This window comes from Meles meles, chromosome 14 (genome assembly GCF_922984935.1).
Source record: "Meles meles chromosome 14, mMelMel3.1 paternal haplotype, whole genome shotgun sequence".
Lineage (NCBI taxonomy): Eukaryota > Metazoa > Chordata > Mammalia > Carnivora > Mustelidae > Meles > Meles meles.
This window is the reverse complement of record NC_060079.1, coordinates 13,000,220-13,021,851: the sequence shown is the minus strand read 5'-3', so window position 1 is coordinate 13,021,851 and position 21,632 is coordinate 13,000,220. Positions and strand designations below refer to the sequence as shown.

The 21,632-nt window shown below is 42.6% G+C and overlaps 1 protein-coding gene across 1 annotated transcript in view; it reads right to left on the bottom strand.

The window, feature by feature from the left end:
• The window catches only part of LOC123925284 (WD repeat-containing protein on Y chromosome-like), a 55,649-nt gene extending 35,793 nt beyond the window's left edge, over positions 1–19,856 (bottom strand). The window contains exons 1-5 of the mRNA XM_045978538.1: positions 19,843–19,856; positions 17,300–17,417; positions 14,538–14,607; positions 6,371–6,614; positions 4,954–5,059 (exon numbers count right to left, since the gene is read on the bottom strand). Coding sequence (XP_045834494.1) covers positions 4,954–5,059; positions 6,371–6,614; positions 14,538–14,607; positions 17,300–17,417; positions 19,843–19,856 — 552 coding nt within the window. The remainder of the gene's footprint in view (positions 1–4,953; positions 5,060–6,370; positions 6,615–14,537; positions 14,608–17,299; positions 17,418–19,842) is intronic.
• Positions 19,857–21,632: the final 1,776 nt, after the last annotated feature.

Here is a 21,632-nt window from a genome sequence, read left to right as displayed (position 1 = left end):
ATACAGTCTGGGAGGCAAGTATGAGGGTGACAGTAGTGATCAGGGTAAAATAATCCCATGGAGACATGACCCCAAGGACTACTTGTTCAAGGGGCATCCCTCACTCCTTTCTGGAGTATTGAATTGTTTGAAAATGCTGATTTTCCTGGATAGAAAGGTAAAACACATAGGGTTTTTGTTTTGTTTTGTTTTGTTTTTTTTTTAATCAGTCACTTATACCACCAGGGGAATCCATTCATCTGGTAATTTCTTCATACTTCATGAGGTAATGTTACCGAAAGAGAGGAAGTTTTGATAAGGGGGAGGATGAGGTAATTCTGGAGCCTGGCAGAGTGATCTTAGTTGATGCTATAGAGGGACCCCTGTGAGGTCTGTGAAAGGGAAAGGTAGGAAGGAACACTTCCTACTGCTGTTGAGGTTGAGTTAGCAAGTTGGCATTGCATACCCAAAGGAGCTACAACAAATTGACATCACTGACTTATGTATGGCCTGTCCAGCACCTTCCTGTCTTCTGTTAGGAGAATTGCCTCTCTGATTGCAAGCAGTAGGCAGGAGACCCAAACTTTGTCAATCTGTGTCTTGCCTTAGATTTTTCTGACTTGGAGCTGATAGTGAATCTGTAGTTGGGTTGTGAGTTCAGACTGGGAATCAATGGTCCCAGCATTCAGTAGGAGATTGCCTTTCTGCACTAGAAGTCAATATCAGTGTGCACCAAGGAAGTATTGGCAGAGAGCATGGGAAAAAGAGTGCCATGCTTGAACCCAGCTGTCCATGAGGTCATCTGTCTGATGATCTGGTTTCAATAACCCATAAATCTGCCTTTTTTAGCTTAAACTACTTGAGTTCGATTTTTGTCTCTTTGGCTCAAAAGAGTCTTACCTAGTAAAACTACTCTGTGGTGAGCACAATTCATCCATTATCTTCTATGAGCACAACTAACCTACAAGGCAGGTCTTTCTTCCATAGAGTGACCAATGTCCAAGAGAATTAAGTCACTGAGTTCAGAAGGGCTGAATACTTTGCCCAAGGTCATCAAGTTCCTGGTAGTTTCAGAGTATAACTCAAGTCTGTATTTCTCCAAAGCATGCGGTGTACCAACTCCCAAATGCAGGCTTCTCTGTCCACAGTGGAAAGGAGTTGCTGGGGAGTGGACACCAAACTAAGGGATTTCCTGGTTTCCCTTCACCCAGAGTTATGAACTCAGTAGTGGAGTGTGAGAGAAAGTGATGGGTCATTTATAGCTGGGATTTTTAATAGGCAGATATGTCTTATCTGGTCTCATGCCTATTGTCCTGGGATGAAGAAGACTCTGAGAATCTAGGGACCTTGCATGAAGACAGCATGGTTTTTAAATGGGAGGAAAAAGTGCTCCTTACTGGGAGTACCAGCCTTGGGTATGACAGCAAACAGAAATAAATTTCTATTGTCTCAACCCATGGAAAATACATGGTTTATTTGTTACAGTGGCAAGCCTTGCCTTAACTAATATACATGCTATCTTCTTTCGGGAAATAACTTTCTATGCTAATTCCTGTTGACACAAAACAGTCCTCTTTGTAGTGTGCAGTATTAAATTCACAGAAAATAACAAGTGAAAACAGAAAACCAAACCTGTCACTTTACTCTCCTTTAGGGTAATGCCAGAAACTAGCAGACTCCTAAAACGTTTCATGTGTCCCCATGATATAGAAAAGTGAAATATTTGAGCTGAAAAAATCAATTCAAAGAATGAAGACTATCTGATCAGGCATGCTAGAAATTTAGCTGTTTGGTTCCTGGTTGATTACTTTTTATTTGATAGGAATAATGTATTCTGAAATAAATTACACACCATATTTCCAAGGTAGGATTTCAATATATTTTAAACACATTTTGGGAAGTGATTCAATATGCCTGAATCATCACAGGCAAGATGCTAATCTTGTAATCATGATTTTAGATTGGAAGAAAATGGAGAGGCACTAGGAAAAGAAAATAGGAGAGGAGACGTGTCCTCACATACAGAATTATGATTATCTGGTGGTGCCAAGTTTTGAGGGAAAAAAACTCATTAAAAATATGAAGTCTCCAACTTTATGGTTTTGGAGGATACCTTAGGATAGATTCAATTTTCAAAAGAAATCAAATATTGAAATCCATGAGTCTTCCTATTTTAATCAAATTTGCTTGGAGGACTGAATTGAGTTTGGGTCCTAGTTACATCACTGACCATGATCTCAACACCTAATTTTGTGTAAAGTGTCCTCTTGGTTGTCAGAATATGAACTCTGAGCTCACTCTATGGGAGCCATGTCAGACCCCACACACAGTGAGAACACACTCTTTGAGGCTTTTCTCCCCCTTGCTCACTCTTGCTCTCTTTTCCATCTCATCCCCTCCATGGCTTAAAATTCCATCTAAATGCTAATGACTTCCAAATTTATATCTCCAGCCCTGACGTCTCCCCTCAACTCGGGATGACTCTATCCAACACACACACAACTGAGGTCCTGGTCTGATGCTCCTCTTCCCCACCATCAACCCCACCATGTCTCAGTGGGCTCTGGCCCAAAGCCTTTGCATCTCCCTTGACTTCTCTCTCTCTCCCCTCCCCCTCCTTTACAAAATAACAGTTTTATTGAGATATAATTAACATCCCACAAAATATGCATTTTTAAAGTGTATAATACAGTGGGTTTTAGCATATTCACAGTGCTTGTGCAACCATTACCACTGTCTAACTTCAGAACATTTTTATTATTTCAGAAAGAACCCCCATACTCGTTAGTGGCCGCTCCCTGTCCCACCTCACTGCATCCCCCTAGCAATGACTAAACTAGTTTCTGCCTCTGTGGATTTGCCTATTCTGGGCATTTCATACAAATGGAATCAGCCAATACATGGTCTTTCGTGGCTGGCTTTCACATAACATAAGCTTTTTCAAGGTTCATCTATGTGGTGACACGTATTAGTGCTTCATTTCTTTTTGTTGCTGCATAATATTTCATTTTATGGATATGCCACAATTTGTTTATCCATTCGTTTGTTCATGGACACTTGAGTTATTTCTACTTTTTGGCTGTTATGAATAATGTGCTATGAATATTCATATGTAAGATTTTATGTGAACATAAGTTTCCAGTTCTCTTGGGTTTAAATCTAGAAGTAGAATTGGTGGGTCATATGGTAACTCCATGGTTAGCATTTAAAGAACCCCCAAAATATTTCCAAAGTGGCAGCACCATTTTAAATTCCCACTAGTGAGCTATGGAGAGCTTTAATTTTTCCACATCCTTGGCAATGCTTGTTATCATCTATCTTCTGACTTTAGCCATCCCAATGGGTGTGAAGTAGTAACTCATGGCGGTTGTGTTTTGCATTTACATAATGACTAATGATGTGGAGGATCTTGTCCTGTGTTTATTGGCCATTTGAATATTTTCTTTGAGGAAATTTCCATTTAAGTCCTATGCCCAGGATATTTGTGCTTTTATTGTTGAGCATACAGATTTTTTTTTGTATTCTAGAGGCAAATCCCTTATCAGATGTGTGATGGGCAACATTTTCTCTCATTCTGTAGGTGGTCTGACCACTTTCTTAATGGTGTTTTCTGAGGCACAAGGTTTTAATTTTGACAACATCCAACTCATTTGTTTTCTTCTTTTGTTCTCTTGTGTTTTTGAGGTCACATCTAAGAAATCATTCCCTAGTCCAGGGTTATGAAGATTTACTCCTATGTCTTCCCCGAAGAGTTTTGAAATTGTAGCTCTTTTTACATTTAAGTCTATAGCCTTTTAGTTAACTTTTGTGTCTGGTGTGAAGTAAGGGACTGAAGTCCTTGATCAAGGTATAAGCAGGTCTGCTTTCTTCTGAGGCCTTTCTCTTCAGCTTGCACATGACCCCCTCTTGCCATGTACTCACATGGTTGGAGATGATTGTCCCTTCATCTCAGTGTGCTGATTTCTACTATAAAGACACCACTCATATTGGATTAGGGCCCACCAAGATGACCTCATTTAACATTAATTAATTCTTTATAGGCCCTGTCTCTAGATACAGTCACATTGAAGGTACTGGTGGTTAAGATTTCAACATATGAATTTTGAAGGGACCTGATTCAGCCCATAGCATCTATAAATCATTTATTACGTGTGTAATCGATAAGCTCATTTATGTACCCATGCAAAGCAATGACACTGACCTGTTTGAGGCTTCAGCATTCCTTTGATTCAGACCACTCTAAACTCCCACCCTCTGGCCCCATGATTTTAGAGAAAGAAAGATGGATGAAATCATGAAAATCTTTCATATTCATTGGAAAAGCTTATGAAATGATGGATAAAGCAAATCAATAAAATTCCTTTTCTTTTCTTTTTTCTTTCTTTCTTTTTTTTTTTTTTGGGTATAAAAATAGTGCATTACAAAGGTCACAGGACAGCTGAATTTTAGAGGTGGGTAGAACCCTACATATAGAAAGAGGTGTGAAGGCAAACAAAATGAAGGTGATGTTACCACAACCTCTACCAGGGCCAGAAGTGCTTAAATTCTAAGCCTTACAGAAAACATTTCAGAAAGGGCCCACTTGCCCTTTGCGTATTGCAAAATAAGATAAGCACTATTAGTGAGGGCCTGTTGCCTCCCCCATGTCCCCATTCCATCCCTTGTTCCCCCTCTTCATCCTCCAACACACTTTCTCCAGGGGAATCAGGACAGCATGCAAACAGGGGCTGAGATGTTTCAAGGTTTACTCATCCCAGCAAAACACCCGGTACAGAAAATTCTCTAAGATACTACCCTTCAATTGCCCACATATCTTCTTTCTCCAAAGCAAACCCACAAATGTAACCACCATTTGAGTATCTGCTAATGCAGAGACCTCTAGAGCTGCAAAGATGGGGAAAGAAAACACCAAACAAACACAATCTCTATCTGAAACTGTTGGACAATGCATCCAAAATGTGAAAGGGCAAAGACCTTAATAGTGTTGTCGGTGGACATGGAGAATATTTTGTTATCCTCAGCAGATACATGGATGTAGATCACTGGAGCCGTGTGGCTTTTCAGCATACCTGTTGGTTTTCTAGAATGGAAAAAGAACAGATGAACACCAAGCAGTTCTAAGTGCTATTTCTAAATAAAAATGCAAGACTAAACTTGGCCCGGATCTGGCAGTTCTATTCAGCCTGGAGGAGGGTTATGTCTCCTTCTGAAATCTCACAAGTATATATCTTGTGTGATAAAAGGACTGAAGCAAATAATACCCAGTTATAGCAACACAACTCAGTGTGAGATGAAGCTCTGGGCTTTGTTTCTCCAACTGCTGACAATATCACTATAAAAGGAATAAACGAGGAAGAGCACAGGGCGGTGTGGGAATAGATTCTATGGCACATGGCTGCTTTATGCAGGCCAGAGTTAACAGTATTCAGGTCTTGGGGGACTGTCTTTTTAATGTAAGTTTACTTTAAGGAGTTCTGAGGGATCGCAATGCCCTCAGGGTCTCAGGGCTGGGCGTGTAGGGAGAAGGTGGGGAGGTGGGGAGAAGGGACACAGGTCTGAGGTTGAAAGGGAGACCACAGTGTCATTTTATAACCACACTATTGGGAGGTAAGCAAATTGTTCTCCATCACCAGACAAATGGGAGTCTAAGGTAATAGAAGTAGGTAGAAAATCATTTTTCTTTCTTTCTGTGTAGACATTGTGCTGAGCCCTATTCGTGGATGACCTCATCTGTAACCTTTATATCTACCAGAAGGGTGGGGATTCCTGTGATCATCATTAATGAGGAGGACACTGGCTACATCTCTTGTGCTGGGTCACTGTGTTAGATGGTGACGGGAGCAGCACCAGATCCCACGTGCCCCACCCCCCATGGCACTGCCTCCGCTCCTGCCTTTCCCCGCTGAGGGGCATGGGTCACCTTGCAGGTCCTCCACTGATGCCTGGTACAGAGGCTCAGCGAGGAAGCATGGTGCACTCTAGGTGATTTGTTCATGTCCCCAATTCCCCACTTTCAGTGCACAGAAAGTCTACTCCCCGTTTTCCATTCTCCTTCCGTCTTGAACACTTACCAATGGAAATGGCATAGGATTTTAGAATCAGCCAAAATCTGTTTGTACCCCAGTTCTGGCATTATGTCCGAAGAGTTATTTAACTCCTCTAAGCTTCAGTTTCTTCATCGGTAAGTGGGGCTAATGAGTTACTTATTAACGCCAAAGAATGAGTCTTTAGTGGGCACCAACAGAAGTTTCTCGGGCTGAGTGTATGGGAGACCAGTTTTGGACAGGGCTTCTTAAATTATCCTAAAAGGGAATTAGTGATCCCCTGTGTTGCTCTCATGTACTTTATTAGATCAATGGCACTTATGGTTGGAGAGAGAAAGAAAACTTACCCAGGCAGATAAGGATTCCAGACTCGAATGATTCGATCCATTCCCCCTGTCAGCAGCAAGTTCTTTCTCTTACAGAATGAAAACGCCTTGACTCCTTTGTAGATGTGAAAAACAGTTTGATCACATTCTGCCCGCCTTTGGGGCAAACCAAGGAATGCTTGTTCTCTTCTTGCCTGGACATCTTTTCTAACGCCCCTGATCTCTTTCATCTTTTGCTTGACATTTGTTGTTCCCAGAGTGCACCCTAAAAATATTCACAGAAAAACAAAACACAGCCTCTTAATATGATCAATTTCCTGACAAGTTGCTGATTTTTAAAGGTCTTGGTTTTGCTTTCAGTGAGAACTACTTTTTTCTTTCTCTTTCACCCCCTGGTGTTACACCATGGATAGTCTGAAGGATGAAAATGGTGTCGATAAGAAGAGCAAGGGGTGTCTGGGTGGCTCAGTGGATTAAGCCACTGCCTTCGGCTCAGGTCATGATCTCAGGGTCCTGGGATCAAGACCCGCATCGGGCTCTCTGCTCTGCAGGGAGCCTGCTTCTCTCTCTCTCTCTCTCTCTCTCTGCCTACCTCTCTACTTGTGATCTCTTTGTCAAATGAATAAATAAAATCTTAAAAAAAAAAAAAGAACAGCAAGATTCATTTCTCCTCCTTCTCTAGATAGAGCCAAGAAGGGTCACCTGGGGGAAGGAGGAAATGTGAAGAGGGCCAATTCATTCTGAGGAAACTGTCTTCCAATAAGCCTGTACTGAATACCACGCACTGTACCAGGGTCTCTCTGTACACGATTTTGTTTGAACCTCCCAGAAACTCAGCGAGGCAAGCACCTATCTTCCATGGGACAGGTAAGAAAGTTTAGACTACAGGGTTTAACAAACTTGTCATTAGCAAGGCAATAAAACCACGTCTCAAATCCTAAATGAGGGTTCATTGAGTTTTATCCACAAACCAGCCAACTTTCTGCTACAATTATTTTGAAATATATTTTTAGCCAAATGACTTTTTGGCTTACGAACCTACTGAACAGTAAAATCAGAATAGTAGCAGCATACTGAAGCAATCAAAGGCCTTCCTGTCGTGTGAGACATAGTCTCACCAGATGATCATGAAAGAAATCCCCATCTAGCTTACCCTGACCTCTGATCTTAGCTGTGTCCAAGGTGACTGAAGGGCATCAGATGAAGAAGAGGGAAGACTATTTCGTCTTCCATCCTCGTCTTGTCCCCATGCCCAAATAAGAATTATCTTTCATGGTCTGTGATGTCAGTGATTACTTGATGGATGATTGGTGTTGTCTGGATGATGTGTGTGTTATCACAAGTTACCAGTTCAGTCATTTTCCAGGAACAAGGAGAAGGGTTTGCTATTCGGGAAAGCTGGACCAAAGCCAGTGCCTTCTTCATCTCAGAGGGTTATTCTTCTTCAGTCCAGCAGACTCTCCTGAAGTAGGACTCTGATGCAGATCTGCTGAGTTTCAGGAGAAATGGGAAGTGTCTATTTTCATCAGAAACTTCCAGAATTTTAAAGTTTGATGCACAGTTTCAAAACAGGATCCTGTTTTTAATCTGTCTGTGACTGCCTGGCCCACCGCTGCCTCTGAACACCTCCAGTTTGGGAGCGTGTTGTTGCGGGGGAGGACAGAAAGGTGTCTGGGAAGGGAAAGGGGGACATGATCTTTCCACTTCTTCTGGAACTTTTTTCCTCAGAGTCTCCTGGCTCTTCTCCAGTCCATGAATTCCATTTCCAAATGACTGGGGTATGTGATTTCCACCTTATTTGAGGCTACAGTCTGAGTGCTAGGACAGTTTATTGACGGTGAGTTGAGGAGACACCCTGCTGTCCACAGTTTCTCTCAGCAGTGGTAGGACAGCTAGCTAGTCCCATTGGCCCTGTCCTTCCCTTTCTCCTTTGGTATGCAGCAGGAAGGTAAACAGCCTTGAACTCAGAGCTCTTTCATCTGCTAGACAGAGGGGAGGAGAGGGTAAGTGCTGAGTGCAGATAATTACTTAAGATGGCAGAGTGAACCTGTGTATCTGGGTGAGCACTTGCAGTATCAAAGCAATGCAGCAAACCCTCCTCAAACCCCAGTTTGATGCTTTCATCCTTCTTGTTATGAGCAAAGATCTGAAACTTCTAAGCAGGTGTGTCACTTTATTTTTATTTTTTTAAGTAAAAGGAGAGCAGCCAGTTCATTTGCATGATCTCTAGCGGTTCTCTTCCAACAGAGCCAGACAGAGATACATGTTTAAATGGTTGTCATGGAAACCAGAGAGCAGAGCTCTCCCCCAAGGTCTGAAGGAAGGATGATGGAAAGTTTAAAGCAATCACCATGGAAACCTAGAGCAGATTCAAGGCAGGTTCTGATCCCCAGCACACTAGCTAGCAGATAAGTCTTCAGGTGCTGGAGTCTACAGGAAGGTGGATTCTGTGGCTGCTAACACCAGAGCTAACCCAGAAACCACATCCACAGTTCTGGGCTCCCAGAATCCCATAGGATTGGCAACGAGATGGGCATGTTTCCCCAAAGCTCAGACTTTCACTCTTCCCCTTTTGAGGTAGATATTGGAGTCTCTCCTACCCACCCTTCTTTTTATCTTATTCCTCCTTTCCATCAGTTTCCTCAGTGTGGCAGGAACCCACAGCTCTGCTGTGATAAATGGAGCCCTGCCCAGGTCTGCAGAGGGGAGACATTCAAGGCCCAGCCTTGGTTTCTCCATGGCCTCAGCCAAGACGTATCCCCCTTTGATGTTCACATGTAACCAGAATGAAGTCAGAGATTCTTATCTTTGATCAGCTTGAGTAAAACGAATGCACTTGAAACCACTTCTTACTCTACAGAGCCCTCTCATAAGTCCCATTTAGGGATGGGGAACTGGTGCTACAGCACCCTGTGGAGGAGAGAGGGAGAGAGAGAGAGAGAGAGAGAGAGAGTGTGTGTGTGTGTGTGTGTGTGTGAATACGTGCATAGCTGATGGAAGCAGTGATGTGCGTGCAGGACACTGTGGGGACATGCTTGGGGTTGGCAGTAGGTGGGGAGATGGCAAGGGGGTAGATAGCACAGGAGGAAAACACTTGCCACCACAGAATTCTATGTTTCCTGGAAGGCAATGCTTCAGAAGACCACTTGGGGAGAGAAAGGTATGTGGTTTGAATCTCGACCACAGGTAAGTCCATTCAATAAATATTTATTGAGCACCTGTTATGTACCAGCACTATTCTTAGCACTTGAGACACAACAGTGAATAAAACAGAAACCTCTATCTTTGTGGGGCTCACCTTCTGATGGGGGAGGGCCGACCATAAGTAACAAACAAGAGATAAATTATATAGTCTGTTAGAAAGTGATTGGATTTATGGATTTAGAGAAGGGTAGAACAAGGTAAGGAAGATTAGGAGCACCAGGAGCAGGGGCTGGGCTCTTCCAGGATCTGTATAATGAAGTGGGCAAGGAGGGCCTCAGGAGAAGCAACGCCTGAGGGAAGACTTCAAGGAGACGAGGGAGTGAAAGATGTAGACATTTGCAGGGAAAACCTCCCAGGCAGAGGGAGGATCTGGTGGAAAGATCTTAAATATATTCCAGGAGATTGGTGTGAGTGGGATGGAGTACATGAGGGAGAGAAGTAGGAAGCCGGGCCAGAGATGGAAGGGCTGGGTGACACACAGGGCCCTGGAGGACTTAGGATTTGGATCTAATGACATCTAATTTTCCAGGCTCTCTGGCTGCTGTGTAGAAAAGAGCCCACAGGGGAGGGATAGAAGCAGGGAGAATCATAAGTCTCCTGTAGTAATCCAGAGGAGAGAAGAGAGTGAATTCCACTCGATGGTAGTGGGGGCAGGGCTGGGGAAAATGGCCAGATCCTGGGTTCAGTATGAAGACAGAGTCAATGGACTGGGTGTGGACTGTGGAGGAGAGGGTTGAAGGTGACTAGTAGGTTTTGGCGGAAGCTACCGGAAGGATGGACCTAGAACTAACTGAGCTGGGGAAGGTGGTGTGAGGGAGAAGATGTGGATCTGGGTTTGGATTTAATTTTGATGTCTATGAGACATCCAAATGGAGAGGTCCTGTAGAGAGTGGCCCATGGCAGTTGGAAATGCCAGACTGAAGTTTGGGAGTAGAGTTAGGCTAGAACACATGAATTTGGGGAAGGACAGCAATGGTGCTGGAGGGGTATCACTGAGGGGTTGATGAAAATGGAAGAGAAGTAGAGCAAGGACAAAACTCTGGGACTCCAGCAGCAAGTCATGGAGACATGCAGGAACAAAGGGCAGCTTGCAGTGGGTCTTAGACAGCTTGGAAGGTGAGGGCTTGGAAAGTGCACAGCAGGCAGCTTTTTCCAGGGGTCTGGCTGCAAAGGCTCTCTGAGCCCCAATATTCTCATCTTGGTACCACGTCCAAGAAACTATAGGGGTGGTAACTGGGTTGGGGAAGGCACTGACTCTTCCTATCACAGACTTGTCTAGATCTCTAGAGACAATTAATCTCAGTTCAGAGTATGAGTATGAGCTGCTTAGTGGTCCTTGCTTTCTGGAACGTGAGAAGGAAGAAGGGATGGACAGGAGACTCATGGCAAAATTAAGGATCAAGGAGTGTGAGCAGGATGGCTCCTTAGAGCTCGTATCCAGCATTTTTATTGAACTAGGAAGGAAATGGAGGCCTGAGGCCACAGCTCTGTTAGTTGCAGAGCTGGGGCTAGAACTCAGAGATCCTCATTCTGGATTTGTTGTTTCCATTCTGCACAAACACTGAATTTTGAGCTGCTTCAGTTTCTGAAGGCTGAATTTTAGTTTCTTAGCATTCATATCCATGATCATTCCAGAAAACCACAATTTCCCAGTTCCAAGAACATCTGATGAAAATTCCCAAGAAATTTCTTAGCCACTGAACATCTCTTTCTAACGCTTTGGAGATTTAAATGTCAGTGAATCAGAAATGTATAAAGGAAGATTTCCTTGAAAGACAACGTGAGCTCGAAGGCTATGAATAAGAGGTGGAAGGGGCCTTGGAGAAGCAAGGTGGTATTTGATAGGAGGCTGAGATCGCAGGCATGACTCATGACTGATTTTTCTGTGATGTTCAGTGAAATTAGGACAAGATTCTAAAGGAAAGGAGGAATAAAGAAAAAGAAAAAGAAACTCCTAGGATTTCAGCCTTTCCAAATCTCAGAAATGCTCAGGCACAGCTAGGCTGAAAGGCATCACGAAAGAAACGGCTGTCGTCATTATGTGGGTGGTTGACTTTTGAGTCATTTTTAAAAAGTGTTAACTATTTTATTCATTACAAATGCACTGCTTGGAGAGTTCTAAGCAGGTCCTGAAAATTCTGGGGTGAAGCTGCAGGAAGGGAAAGAGTTGGTGAGGGCCGGTTAGAAAGGTCAAGAGAAGAAGGTAAAGATCATGCCAGCAAAGGAAATACCTGCAAATGAAATGAAATACCGCAAGTCATGCCTATCCTCTCGGTGAAGAACACACACCTCCTGCCTCCTAAGCCTTCCCCTTCTCTTTGCAGCGAGCCTGGCTGGGCAGCCGTCATGAGTGTCTGTGTCTGAGCCCTTCACGAGTTCCTTTCTCAGCCTGCTGCTGAGCCCAGGTATGCGATGTTCCCATCCAGGGAGCACTAAGATGATCGAAGTTGGCTTTAATCGGCCACAACTTTCTCTCTCTGCCATGGTGGACAATAACATTTCTTTTCTCTGCAGAGATTTATTCTGCTCCAGGGTCAGAATTATCCTTTTGAAACAAAGCTGTCCTAAAACAAGTCCCAGGAGCCGAGGGATAGACTTTCCCAGCCTAACTCTAGGGGATGGCAGGTGGTCAACCGGCCTTGGGGTCAGAAAAACTGGACTTGAGTCCCAATTCCACCTCTTCAGGCTAAGTGACCTAATGGGTCACTTAAATGGGTCAAAAAAACGTTGGCTTTTTTGTCCTCACTGATAAAATGGAGTGTGTACACACAATTCATAACTCACCTGACTATATATAATGCATGTGGGTGGTTCTTGCCCTTGACCACAAATTAATGTCACTGTGAAGTGTCCAAAGAATACAGATGCCTAGGCCATACCTCCTCGAACAGTGGATTTAAATCTTTAGAATCACTGGTTGGGGGAGGGGCAGCTTTTAAAAGTCCTGATACCTAGGTTTTATTCCAGACCGATCAGGTCAGAATGTCTGAGGATAAGACCCAGGCAACCAGCTTTTATAAAGTCCCCAGATGATCCAATAAGGCATCCCAGACTGAGAGCCACTAATAAATGTGAAAGTTCTTTGTAAATTATTAAGTGCTAAACACATGGAAGGAATCACCATCAGTATCAGCTTGGAAATTAAGTATGGCGATTGCAATGCTGAATATTTGTTTGAGTCTTTCCAACATACTCTCAAGGGCTTCATAAGGTGAGTATGAAGCTTAATAAAGGAAATGTGAGAAATTGAGAAGATCTTCAAAGGGCAAATTAGTAGAAAAAAATTCAAAAAATATTAAAATAATATAAAAATGATAGAAACATTTATGTTATTGTGATTAAAGGATGTTTCTCAGACTGGACATGTACACAAGTCACCCTTAGTTCTTTTTCAAGTGCAGACTGATTCCATTGTTCCAAGAGGAACCTGGGACTCTGCAATTCTAGCACACGCCCGGGAATGCCATTATTGTAGGTCCAAGGATGACAAGCACAGGCCTTGAAGACACAGGACCTGGATTCCAGTCCTTGTTCTTCATTTCTGAATGTGTGACTCAGTGCAGTCTTCAGTCTTCACTTTTTTGTCACTAGTAAACCCCCTCTTCCCATCCCCACTTCTGGAAAGTATACCTCTTCATACATCATGTGGCTGAATGGGCACTGCCAAGTTCTTATTGTCCCTGCCTTTCCCAGGTCACTTGACTTGCAATTGTCCCAAAGATGGGCCCAACTGGTCCAGTGGGAACCTTCCCAGGGGCAGGGGGACTGAGGACTAAGAGTGGCGGCCAGTCTCTGTTAGTGTCAGTGACATAAGAGATGGACTCTTCACCCTCTGAGGGAACTGCTGTGCAGAAGAGAGAGAGAGACAGAGTCAGAGTAGTCTCTGAGTCCCTGCTTCCAGGACTTTCCAACACTGGGTTGCATTTCTGCCCTTCTCATATTATATGAGCCAGCCAAAAAATTCTCCTTTTGCTTATGCATTTGAATTACATTTTTTTCAATACTGGAAAAAAAAAAAGCTCTGAACAATACCCCAGGACAAGTTAATGAATGACTCTGTGTTTCACTTTACTCAACTGTAAGATGGGACTAATAGTAGGACCTAAACCATAAGGTTGTTAATGGAGATTAAATAAAATAATACATAGAAGGAGCTTATACAGTGTCTGATACTTAGTGTTCAGGGCCAGAGATTGCAACAACTTCTGACCATGAGCTGTTATCCTGGGAATGATCCATTATAGAGGGATTGGATTCCTGGTTCAGATGTAGACCAGTTCTTCACTCTGTACCAGGACATCTCTCCTCCATTTGGTCCAGACAAAATGATTCCCATGTGAATAGCAAAGAATTGTTCTGCCATATTCCCAACTTCATGGACCTAAGATCAGCCTGGCCTAGCCCATGTCCAGACTAGTGGTGCATTTGGGGATGTAAAAGTGAGGGATGGATTGGGATCTGGGTTCTCCCTTGGCCTTTCTCTGAATGCACTTGGTCAAAGTCCAGCTTCCAGACAATGCAAAGGTCTTCAGATTCTGGGTCTTCCTATTGCCATCACTGAAAACTGTTATTTCCAGCATGCTTTTGAATTGCAGGCATTCCCAATCCTACTTCACGCAAATCCCCCAAGACCACGGTCCTGTGTTGATATTACTGTATATTTAATATCTTCTAACACATTAAGGGTGCTCAAATAGTGTAGCCTGAGGTTGCCCAAAGTGGGTTTTGCTCTTATTTCAAATCAACAAATATTGATTGAGCTCTCCGTATGTGTGAAGCCCTGTGATAGGAGTGCCCTCCCACACTCTGCTTCTTCAGGAGCCAAGTGTGAGGCTTATAAAGCAAACAGAACAGTGGAGGATGTCACATTTTGAGCTGCAGAGTGTGGGATGCCTGTTGCAATGCAGAAATTATAAAGGTGGGAGACATCCAAGGATCTGGCACACAGAGAACATCACAAACGTAAGGGGAGTGTGAGCAGTACCTATTACTAGAGCGGTGGGCTCATGGTTGGAGCTTGAAATGACGGCTTTGATAGAATCATAGTAGTTCAGCTAGAGATGACCAAAAAAAAGAGAAAATGCTAATTAATATGAAGATCACACACCAGGTCAAGAAAGCGTTTGTGACAATATCGAAAGCATTCTCTTGACAACCGTTTTGAGAAGGAGGGAGGAACCACTTGCTCACAGGATAGGCACATTTTAAAAAACCCACTTTTGGGAGTGGGCAGACGTGCGTAGGTAGCCTGGCAGAGTGTGAGCGTGTGGGTGTTCTCTCTCCTTGACGCTCGCTCCAGGCTAACACCAGAACAACAATTCCTGGGTATCCTGTCTGGCAGACTGTGCTGAAGATTCTACTACGTATTTTAGATATTTCTGAGAAAATCGGAATGCTGCCTGCATTGCCGCAGGGGGTCCATGGAGAAAACAGCTTATCCTTAACCATAAATCATATTTAAATTGGATGCTATGCTGAGGATCATACTGGAAAGGGTAAACGACTCTCTTCCCCTGTCTTTGAAAATCAAGAGCCATGGGGTGCGTGGGTGTCTCAGTCAGTTGAGTGTCTGTCTTTGGCTCAGGTCATGATCCCGGGGTCCTGGGATCGAGCCCCGCATTAGGCTCCCTGCTCAGCTCTCTCTCTCTCTTTCAAATAAATAAAATCTTAAAAATAAAAACAAAAATGAAATGGAGAGCCAGGCTCTTGAAGGAACTATGCTGGGATTAAGGAACCAGAGCCTTCTGGCAGGTGTCAGGGCTGGTCTCTAGTTCAGGGAACAGGAGTCAGTGGGATTTGCAACATTTCCTTGCTTTTAGGACACCTCCCTCTGGAGGAAGTCCTTTTTAAGACTATAAACATGTGAAATGGATAAAGCTTAGTAGTGTTGGAAGAGCAACATTTTAGCTACAAGGGATGACTGGTTTCTCTTTTAGACCTTCCAGGCACTATGCTAGGCTCAAAGGGAGCACATACGGAAGATAGACCTTGGTTCTAACCTCCATGACGGGCAGAAACCAGAGAACCAGAGACACAGGAAGACAAAGGGTAAGTCTGGGAGGTGGAGAGAGGGTTTCTGGAGCTTGGGATCTAACCAAGCACAATAAGATTCTCTGTCTTTTCTCTGTCGGAATAGCCTCCTCAAGAGGCTCTCAGGTGGCCAGCCTCTGAGTGGGGAGATCATGAACACACCTTGTGGGGTGGTGGGAGAATTCTCCTGTAGTATGGCCCCTCTCTGTTGGCTCCCTTTCTATGTAGCCAATGCCAAGGCCCCGGTTTGTCTTCCCCCACCTTACCCCAGCCCTCCATCTCCATGTGTGGTCATCTTTTAGATGGCACTGACCCTGGATTTTGGTATTGTGCCTTCTACCTTCCAAGGCAGTGGGGGCTGGCAGCTCAGTAGGGCAAAATGTCCACATGCTAAGCACGGCTCCATTTTGCAAAGTAGAAGAAGCCAGGCACAAAAGGCCACATAGTTATGATTTTATGTACATGACATGGCCAGAAAAGGCAAATCAAGAGAGACAGGAAGGAGATTAATGCTTGCCTGGTACTGGAGGTAGGAATGGGGATTAACCCTACATGGTTAACAGAGGTCTTATTGGGGTGATGGAAATGTTCTGAAACTGCCTTATGGTGATAATTGCTTAACTCAGTAAATTTATCAACAGTCATTAGTTGTATGCTTAAAGTGGATAAATTTATGATATGTTGGTAGCTCAAAAAAGCTGAAGGAGAAAAGGATCTTGGGCCAATCACCTTCGAGAAACATATAGGGATTACATATGGCAATTCTACACGCGGTCACGCGGTTATTTAGTTGGATTGTTTCCTTTCTGTAGTCTTAATGAATTTACATTTCCTTTCTATCCCAGTATTTTATTTTCTTCTCTTTGTGTCCGAAACTTTGTTGGTGTTAATCTTTAAAACAAATGCTATTTTCTTGGCCCAAATTTTCTTCCCCTTGAATTTTCCTTTTCACTTAGCAAATAAATTTGGTCGCTTTCCTAGTTTTCCTTTTACCCGCTAATATTGCAACTTTCTTTCTTGTGTTAAGCCTGATGTGTTTAGGAATAGACAAAAGATGTTGGCAGGAGTCTCTCCTCCCCTAGCTGGTGCTCTATTAACACTGAAAAACCCCTCTTCTCTTTCTAATCCTCTGGACAGCATGTCCACTCTGTATTTGGTTTCTAGGCTGCCTTAACATTAAGAACAATGTCTTGCTTGTTTATGTGTTTAAGAAACACTCATTTAGCTTCTCAGAACCAGTAGAAATCTCAGGGAAAAGACTGTGATGTCCAAAGTCATATTATTGGTCCTAAATACTTGGGTCTTTTGAGTTGCCCCCCACTCCCACAAAAGAAGAAAGAAAACACATCTACTGCCTTCAGACCCAAACAGTGGCTGAATGGGAACTGCAAAAACAAGCATGCCCGGAAGTTCAAACTGAACAATTTCACTAGCTTCTAGAAACCAGATGTTTATCATTCTTTGTACTATTCTGGGTATTCCATGCAACATTTCTTTTTATTTGTTTTCATCTAAGTTGTTAATAAAGTTACCTCAGAAACAGTGGTCACTTCTTAAAGAATATATATATTTATTTGATTGTTTGGCTGCTACACCTGGAGAGAGACGTCAGTCTGGCAAATCCCAATTTACTTTTACTTAAACATTTCTTTCTTTTCTTTTCCTTTTCCCTCTCTCTCTCCTTCTCTCCCTCCCGTCCTTCCTTCCTTCTTTTACCTGAGTAACCCAGTCTCCATGCACTTTCCAGCGGATATAGTTAACATTTGGAGAGATCACAGCATTATTAATGCTAATGTTTGGCATGCCCTCAATTTGGGGCAGCTTCTTCCACGTTCTAAGGAGAAAGATATAAAAAATCTCAAATGGGTAAGAACAACGGTCCCTCCCACATCCACGCTATTCCAACCAGGAAACTTTTCTCAGATTATCCTTCTGGCCGCAAATTCCATCCTATTCTCTGAGGCCTCTCTGATTCCTCCATGGGATCCCCTCTGATTGTGCGAGACCATTTGATCCCTCCCTTTTCCGGACTCCAGGATATGCTTAATGTGTGCTGCTCTTGTTTTCTCGCCCAGACTTGTACAACCAGAAGACTTTCAGAGCCCCACAGGTCCCGGCAGAAAATAAGGACTCAACCAGTGTTGACTGGCTGAGGACTCTAGGTATTCTTATGTGACCCAGTTGAGGTTTGAGCAGTTTTTCAGAAGAAGATAGAGTTTTTGAAGTCAGTCTTAAAAAGAAGCGGACCTTGCTTGTAGAGACCATGCATGAAGTCAAATGGGAAAAAGTTGGCAGTGGCATGGACCATTTCCATGATGACCTCACATACTATAAAAATTCTTTAATTATTAATTCACATCAATGTTCTGGGAGACAGACTGTCCATCGGCAGCTGAAGCAGGAACAAAGCATTGGGAACAAAACAGAGGAATGATTCACTGCGTGGGACCCATGTCTGCCCAACAGGTACCTTCCCACTTCTTCCCACTCTGCAAAACCCAAGGCACAGATCCCTTGACTCTAGGGACTCCTGTGACTCAGATCTGGCCAACTGGATAAGGTAAAATCAGTGAAGGGCACTGGGAAAACATTTTGCTTCTTCAGAAAACGTGAAAATAGTGTGAGGCAGTGTTTCTCTCTCTTTCATTTTTCTTTGTCATTTTTCTTCTTCCCTGGCTAACATTCTTTCTGATTTTTAAAAAAGATTTTATCTATTTACTTGACAGAGAGAGAGAGAGATCACAAGTAGGCAGAGAGGCAGACAGAGAGAGAGAGGGAAGCAGGCTTCCTGTTGAGCAGAGATCCCGATGTGGGGCTCGATCCCAGGACCTTAAGATCATGACCTGAGCCAAAGGCAGAGGCGTAACCCACTGAGCCACCCAGGTGCCCTCTTTCTGATTTTTAAACACAGTCCACATGTGAGATGATGTCTAGAGCTATGGCAGCCATGGTGAGACCATGAGGCATAAGCTGAAGGACAAAAAGCCAACATAATGAAGATAGTGAAGTGACATAATAGAGACTGAGGCTCTTCATGACACCACTGATAAGCTAAACCAATGCAGAAACCACCTATATCTTGACATTTTTGTTAATGAAAGAAAGATAAATTACTTTATCCTGTGCTAGTCATTTGTTCCTGTTATTTAAAAATAGCAAACATTTCACTTTTTACTCTGTGTTAAGTACTGTTCCAAGCACATTATACGTATTAATCCATTTACTCTCCACCATAAACCTCTAAGATAGGCACAATTTTTGTCCCCTTTTTAAAGAGGAGGAACGTGAGGCACAGACAGATTAGCTAACTTGGCAAAATTCACAAGTAGAGGAGTTGGGTTCAAACCTAAGCAGCCTGGATTACAGCTGAAAGCATTCTTAGTGGATAGACTGACTGTACACCAAAGTCTACAAATGATGCTTGGGTGGTTCAACAAGTCACAGAGTTATGGACTGTTTAGAGCTTCAAGGGATGCTTTAAAGTGACCTTGAAAATATTTGAGTTAAATATAACCTGGAGTGGTGATCTCCGTATCGCTGAAGCCTGTAAGTAAGCCATTTTTATATACACCACCACCAAGCACAGAAATACACTAGCTTCCCCCAAAGCAGTCTCAATATAGAATTTTTTCCCCCATAGTAATTGTGTTTTTTCCATTTTCTTAGTTCCATCATAATAAAGTTCTCTTACTCTGCACTTTTCATTTTATTGTTTATTTTTTAATTGATCTTACTCTGTACTTTTTCATTGTTAGCATGGCAATTTATTTTTTCATTGAAGTTGATCATTACTTTTGATTATTTTCAAGCAGTAAATTTGTATGTTCCAATCCACTCAAAAATTATTCCTTGAGATTCTTCTGTGAGTAGTGGTTCTGTCAGAATGACAAGAGACCCTCTAAACCGGTGATCGCTCAGCACTCCCTCTTAGTTTGTTGTAACCTTTGCTCTACTGTCTCATGTCATAGAGGGTTGAGGGAGAGGCTATGTTTGGACTCAACTTCTCTCCAAATTTCCTGTCAGGTTACCTCACTTCTTGCACATGCCTTCCCAACCATCCATACCTAATGAAGCACTTTGCTGCTGATTTTTCTTGAATTTTCCATCCAAGACCCTTCATCCCCTACCCATCTAAGCCAAAGAGTACAAAAAATTACAGATTGAGTAGATATCAATTCCCAAACTTCAGAACTCAGGATCCATTATTTGTCCTGTTTCTACTTTCAGATTATGGCACTTCAGAAACCAGTGCTGGTTACCTGACAACCCCCATTTTACCGGTGAAATTGTCTTTTTAAATTTTACTTTATGTTCTAAATTGACTTGGCTTCCATAACAATAATCCCCAATGAATCTGATCTCACTGGTTAAATGGAATGTCTTTCTTAAAAACAATTTTCAAGAAGCAGTTTAAAATGTCTGACATTGTTATTTTATGAAGTGTCCATTCTCTAACAATAGAGGGAATAACAAGTTCGTCTCTTCAGCCTTTACCTTCCTTTGTGGTATTTGAGAATCCCTCAACTCACTTTTTCTGTCAATTAATCTCTTTAAATTTCTCTCACATAAAAATTTTTCTGACCTTCTTCCATTAACCTTTCCTTCATTATACCATTCCTCATCTGTGTTACTTTTTTCTGGATACGTTTAATTTCTTGGAAGGAATTTTCATGACAGAAATGGGGCAGGAGAGAAAAAAATGGCCAATTTTACAGACCTGGTGAGATTAAGGAGATGGTGATGGTGCTCAGTACTCAAAGGTAACTAACTGGAACGTGCATTCATATTTCAAGAGATAAACTCTAGAAAAAACTTTTAAATTCTGCTGGGAAACATGGGTTCAGTATCTTGTGCTCAATTAACTGATGGGGACAAAGTCTCTAAAATAAGGAACAAGGACTTGATTTTAATTTATATTTCATTCTGATAATAGTTTCTGTATGGTCCATTAATATTTTTTTAAATTCTGACAAGATTCATAATCTGTTTTTTTTAATCCCCACCAGGCATAAAGTAGATAAATTTCCTGGGATACTTATGACAAAAGCTGTTCTTGTTTGAAGAGGCCTACAGGACAGAATTAAATAATCTTTCTTGTATCAATTTTTCATCCACTCTAAACTGTTCTCCATAGTGCTGGCTTGATTAAGTTTGAGTATGTTTGTATCAGGAGCCCATTGTTCACCTTGAACTTTATCTTTCAGCTTTTCAGAAAAAAAAAAAAAAAAACAAGCAAAAACTAACATTATCCAAGCACCAGCATGAATCTCAAGGAAGCAGAGATTGGAGGAGGCTGTTAATGCGACTGGAACCTCAAGTCCCCCCCACCCCCATCCAGGACCCTTTAAGAAGCAGTGTGGGCTCTCCACAGTGACACAGGAGAACCCTTCCCACACTTCAGAAGCTTCACAGCTGTGGAAGGGTTGGGACTCTGGTTCTCTGGTTCCCAGCAGGTACACTGAGAAGTTGTTTCACCGTGTGTGTGTGTGTGTGTGTGTGTACACACCTTCCTGTGCATGTTGGGGGAGACGACTCATCCATTACAGGGCAAAGCTCCAGCAGATTCATTCTTTTTCACCCAGGTGCAACTGAAGAATACTGTGAATTGTCCTGCTGTGACTTGAGAGAAACAAATATTCCTGGAATTGTTATTACCAGTACTGTTTCTTTTCCATACATCCCCCAAAGGTGTTCTTGGATTATATCTTTTGCGCAAATGAGTGAACACCTCTATTCAAAGTGAAATGAAAAATACAAGGTAAATCCCACCCTACAGGGAGGTTTCAGTGGCATGCCGTAGGACTCGCTTCTCACTGTGCCCTGTTCCACGGTCTTCTCTAGGACCTGCAAGAATTCACTGAAGTACTATTAAGTTTATTGACTACACAAAGCTAAAAGAAAGAGAGAATCTCCTGGATGTCAATGTCAGCATTTAAAATTATTTTAACCAAATGGATTAAGGATGTAAAAAATCAATACGGTGAAATTTAGCAAGAAGGAAAGCTCTGGATTTAGGTTCAAAACATTAATTTATAACAAAAAGATGAGG